The following is a 4,874-nucleotide window of genomic DNA, read 5'->3' as shown; positions in this document are numbered from 1 at the left end:
ATACTAACTTTTTTTAGAGCATTTTAGTGACACAAAAGCATTAAGTATTATTCGAGCATTTTAGTGGCATTTTCTCGGAAAATTAAATTTTTCCACAGAAATGATTTTTTTTACTAGAAAATAAAGACTTAACTCGAAATGGACAAAAATATATATCAAATGCCACCCTAACAGAGCCGAATGGAGACTGAAGAGAAGTAAGTGGTAGTCAAATCAAATTAAAGGCGGTCAGGTTTCTTCAGTCACCTTGGTGCAAAACCCCTATGTATGATCATTAACCGAGCATTTTGGTGATATTTTTTTTTTTTGGGGGGGGGGGGGGACCGATTATTTTAATGGAAAAAAATGGAGGGTTAAATTGGATTATTTTAGTGGGGGAAGAAAAGCATAACGTACAAAAGCCTATGTAGTTGTTTACGAGCAAGTTCTAGCTGCGTGTTGCGTAGCTGTTTACCAGAAAGTTCTGTGTGTGTGTGTGTGGCGTAGCCTTTTTACCAGAACAAACGTAACCGTGAGTATTTCTTATTCGTTTTAATTTGATTACAACATGTAAACACATCGCATCAGAGCGGGGATCGATACTCAAGTCAATATGGCTGACTTCGATAGCGGGCGTGACCGCACGATTGGGTGACTTTCAGATAACCTTGAAGCATTCTTGAGCAAACCTGAGCAAACCAAGTATAATACCTTAAGCTAATCGAGAATTACGTTGATTATTTCCTGGAGAATTGTTTCACTGGAACTTCGAATTAATTTTGAGCACCTTAATCTGCACTTAGTTTAGGCAAAACAAAGCTGAAATGGGGAAAAGTTTACAACAATACGTAAAGACTTGTAGTTGGCATGCAAAGCGTTTATTTAGCTCTCAGGGAGTATCGAGGATGCTTTAAGGAAAAATTCTGGTGTTGTATGCTGCTTTCGTTTTACCTCGCATCAATTAATTTATCAGTACTAAGAAGTGTGTTTCGTTATTTCAAAATAACGAAAATCAGTCGTCTCTGGGTTACACAGCTATTTTTGTATAATTTCAAATTTGATTTGCCGGCGATGTTGACTGCGTTGAGACAAACCCAGGCCCAGTTGTGACTGACTCTGATGTCAGTTAAACTATTTCTGCTCCTTAGTCACAGGGAAGGACTATGTAGCAAACCCTCTAATTTTCATTGTTTACCGACACCATAGGCTGATTTCCATTGAGCTGCTGATATGGCTCAGATCTTACACATATGGTATTCTTTATACAGTTTGCTCCCAAAGTGCACTCGGCAAACGTTTTTCGCTTCTGTGTGAATTACCACAGAACGCGTCCGCATTTGAACATTTATTTTCAAATTAAATGACGAAGGATCACTGCAAAACGTATCACCCTTGATAAGGTAATAGGCATGTGTTGCATGTCCGACCATGTACGCACTGCGTACCTATTTTTGTTATATATTGCACTGAATCACTCCAACTAAGTCCTCTCGAACAAAATTTTCTTAATTGACCAGTTGCGTTTGCACGTGAAAACCGCAGAAATAGTCACATTCATAGTGGCTGCGGAAGCCATGAAACTTCAAAAAAAGCAGTTTTCATTTGTGGTAACCTGTGATCATTCGAACAGTGGCCAGTCGAATAATTAAATTATATATATGACTGAATTTATGAAAACCGTGTTAAGGTTTTGCACAAAAACAGCCATATGCACTTTGATTTCACAACTCTAAAAGGCCTTAAAATAACTCCAAAGATGGAGAAAAGTAGAGAGAGGAGAGCAAGAAAAGGGAGATAAGAGAGTGGAGGAAAAAAAAGACTTTTTTTATATCGTCTAGAATAAAACGCTTGATTTCTTTAACTCTGCTTTCATAAATCCAGACATATACAGTGCACATATATCAGACAAGCAATTGGACAATCGGGTTATTGGATTATTTTAGTTTGGCCCTCTAAACGTAGTTAGGTCTGTAACAAAAATTCGTGGCGGCTATCACTACAGCTATTACAGTCACAAGCTCTTTTCCATCAGTTATTGATCGCCAAAAAAACAGTTAGAAAAGGAGTTTGGTTTAAAAGGCAGATCACCGATAGTGAAAAGCAAAAGTAATTCCTTATGTCAGAAGACACCTGCATCTATGAGTTAAATCAGTTAACATATCTTTGCTGTTGATTTCTAACCTCTGAACTCTTGATGCAATCAAAAGCTAAAATCGAGATTGTATTTGTTGGTAATGAATAAAGCTCTCGGATCCGGGTAACTTGTGCTGTTCATCGCCACCAGCAGCGATCGTCCATCTTTTTCGCAACCCAGGTAAGTTTTGTACTTCACGTTTCTAAAAACTGTAAAACTCCAGTAGTAGATTGGCCTGAATCTCATTGACGACTGTGTTTTGCTGTCCGTGCTGTATTCCTTAAGGATAATGATGAGAAGCATTCAACATTAGCTAATCACTTTCTTTTTCCGACAACATGAAATTCGTTTCCTTTAGTAAAGCCACATGGAGTTTCGTTACACGACAGTTGGCGAAAAAGCGCTTGAAATTAAATGAGAGTGACCCAGTTCTAGTTAGCCATTATTGTGAGGCAAGGATAAGTCTGTGTAAAGATAAGTTTTTGTAAGGGTGTGGCTTATCTCCGGTTTCCGAAGCCAGTGGCGGATCCAGAACTTGAGCCAAGTGGGCAGCCCTTTTTTTTTTTTTTTTTTGCTTGTCCTGGCGGCTTTTCTTCCTTCTGTGATACTTTTTTTTTTTTCACTCAAGATCCCAAGTTCCACCACTGGATGCACCACTGGAAGTATGAATCGATTTAGTCTAACAGTTTTTCTGCTGCTCCCTGGTCCATTACCTTCCCCATTATCCATTTGTACACCTCGGTGGGAAATACATTGTGTAGCAATTCAATAACACTAAAAAACCGTTTTCTCAAGACAACGATGAGACAGAATCAAAGGCCTAAACCTGGACCGCTTGAAACTGATTCTAGTGCGCTTACCATCCCCTCCCCCCCACCCCCAACCCCACTCTCACCACTGACATAGACCTTCAATGTTTATGTAAAAGTGATCTAACTACATTAAAACCGTTAAAATCGTTTGAAAGTGCCATACGAAACATTTGACCCCAGGCGCTGAGCTTCATAACCTAGCACTACCGATTCTACTCAGGTTCTCACGACATTATATTGTTATCAGCTCCAAAACATATTGCTTTTGCAACTCTAAGAGCTTTTGTTTACCGTGCCATTTTTTGGTGTTGTTGGCTGCGAACCAAACAAATTATACAACAAGCTTCGTTTAGATAAACATGAGCGGTAGCCATGCTTACTGAGAAATTGTCTATCTAATGATCATTACTAAATACTTACCGCGGCTACCATGATCTCCCCTTTATTTGTGGCATTTATAACGTAAGTCTTCGACCTCGATGTGTCTTCAAAGAAAAAGGAAAATCCTGTTGTACTTGAGTCCTTTGTTTTGGCAACAGCTACAAATAAATCAAGGGAAAACTGTTTAAAAGTTGTTAGCAGAAATTGACATACATTTCTGTAGCTTGGAACAAGTGAACGTTATAAAGCAGCTCCGCATTTGATATGGCGGTTTAGTTTCGCAATTTTGTGACTTTGACTCATAGAGCATTTTTCAATTGAGTGTCGGAAAACCAAAACCAAAGAAATCACTCTAACCAATCACAAATGGCACAGACAAAACAGTGAACGAATCAAAGCAAGAAGTAATTCCATGTAGCTGATGCAAAGCGCGGGAAAACGAGTGCGAGTGAGTCGCGACTGGTTTTGATTTTTCTTCAGATTGGATGAAAAAGTGGCGCGAGTTTTTTAAGCCAAGTCGGTGTAGCGTAGTTGATGCAAAACCAATTACTTTTCGACACTCAAATGAAAACCGCTCTAAATAAGATCACATTAAAAAAAAACATCACTGTTTTCTATTTGTATAACCATCTTGTATACCAGAGGGCATGCACGTTAAACAAAATAAGTCACATTCTCGCGTGATGAGCTATCCTGTAGATTATAGGAATGACGTTTTAAAATGACTCTGGCAGGCTGCAGTCGAAGTAAGAGTTGAACGTCAACTTCGAACATTTTATCAGGGTCTTGTTTCTATCATCTGAATGCAGAACGTAGGAGTGTCTCGGGAATTTTTTTTTTTTCCATGATAGTATAAACAAAGAACTATTGGCGACTTGGAGGGAACATTCAATGAAGAAATATAGGGGAAAGACCAAGAAAAAACCGCGCCGACTTTATTTTCACTCAATTAATAAACCGATATTATTTTTACTCAATAAGAAACGAAGTTTTGACCTATGCTGCATACTTACTACCGTAATCCATGTCCGTAAAAGTGCCATTGCAACTGATGATATTGTTAGAATCTCGTTGAAGCAAGGAGGTGGTTGCTGGGTTCCAAAGTCGATAGGGAGTGTCTTTCCTCACTCGATGATACAGTTCCGGCCCCTTGGTACCATACAATACAATAATTTTAATAAATTATAGTAAAGATTTAAAAATAGATGAGTAACCAGGATAAGACATTTGGAAAAATAGGAAAACGATCTCTGGTTAAAAATTTGTTTAAAACGAGCTTTCGACTACCAGTCTGTAGTCTTTAACGAGTAAACTCGTTAAAGACTACAGACTGGTCGCTCGTTTTAAACAAATTTTTAACCAGAGATCGTTTTTCTATTTTTCCAAATATAGTTAAGATGTCCGATCGATCTGGCTCAGTTGAGGCATGGATTTCACTCATTACTTGTGCACTAATTCTACAATTAAAACCAGTTCGATCAGATTGCGGACGAGTGCGATCACTTAACACGATAATTCCGCATGAACTAGGCATCGCTGCCACCAAAGCTAGTGCTTCCGCTCGAGAC

At 38.7% G+C, this 4,874-nt stretch overlaps 1 protein-coding gene across 3 annotated transcripts in view; it reads right to left on the bottom strand.

Annotated features, from left to right (window-relative positions):
• Window positions 1–516: 516 nt before the first annotated feature.
• The window catches only part of LOC110061969 (uncharacterized), an 8,789-nt gene continuing 4,431 nt past the window's right edge, over window positions 517–4,874 (bottom strand). For all 3 annotated transcript variants that reach the window (XM_089286074.1, XM_089286077.1, XM_089286081.1), the window contains exons 4-6: window positions 4,320–4,455; window positions 3,346–3,464; window positions 517–2,392 (exon numbers count right to left, since the gene is read on the bottom strand). In XM_089286074.1, coding sequence (XP_089142200.1) covers window positions 2,180–2,392; window positions 3,346–3,464; window positions 4,320–4,455 — 468 coding nt within the window. In that variant the 3' untranslated portion in view covers window positions 517–2,179. The remainder of the gene's footprint in view (window positions 2,393–3,345; window positions 3,465–4,319; window positions 4,456–4,874) is intronic.

The sequence above is a fragment of the Orbicella faveolata genome, unplaced genomic scaffold, assembly GCF_042242905.1.
Source record: "Orbicella faveolata isolate gen_17 unplaced genomic scaffold, um_ofav_v1 contig_1, whole genome shotgun sequence".
NCBI classification, from domain to species: Eukaryota; Metazoa; Cnidaria; class Anthozoa; order Scleractinia; family Merulinidae; genus Orbicella; species Orbicella faveolata.
The sequence above is the reverse complement of the archived record's forward strand: the minus strand, read 5'-3'. Positions and strand labels throughout refer to the sequence as shown.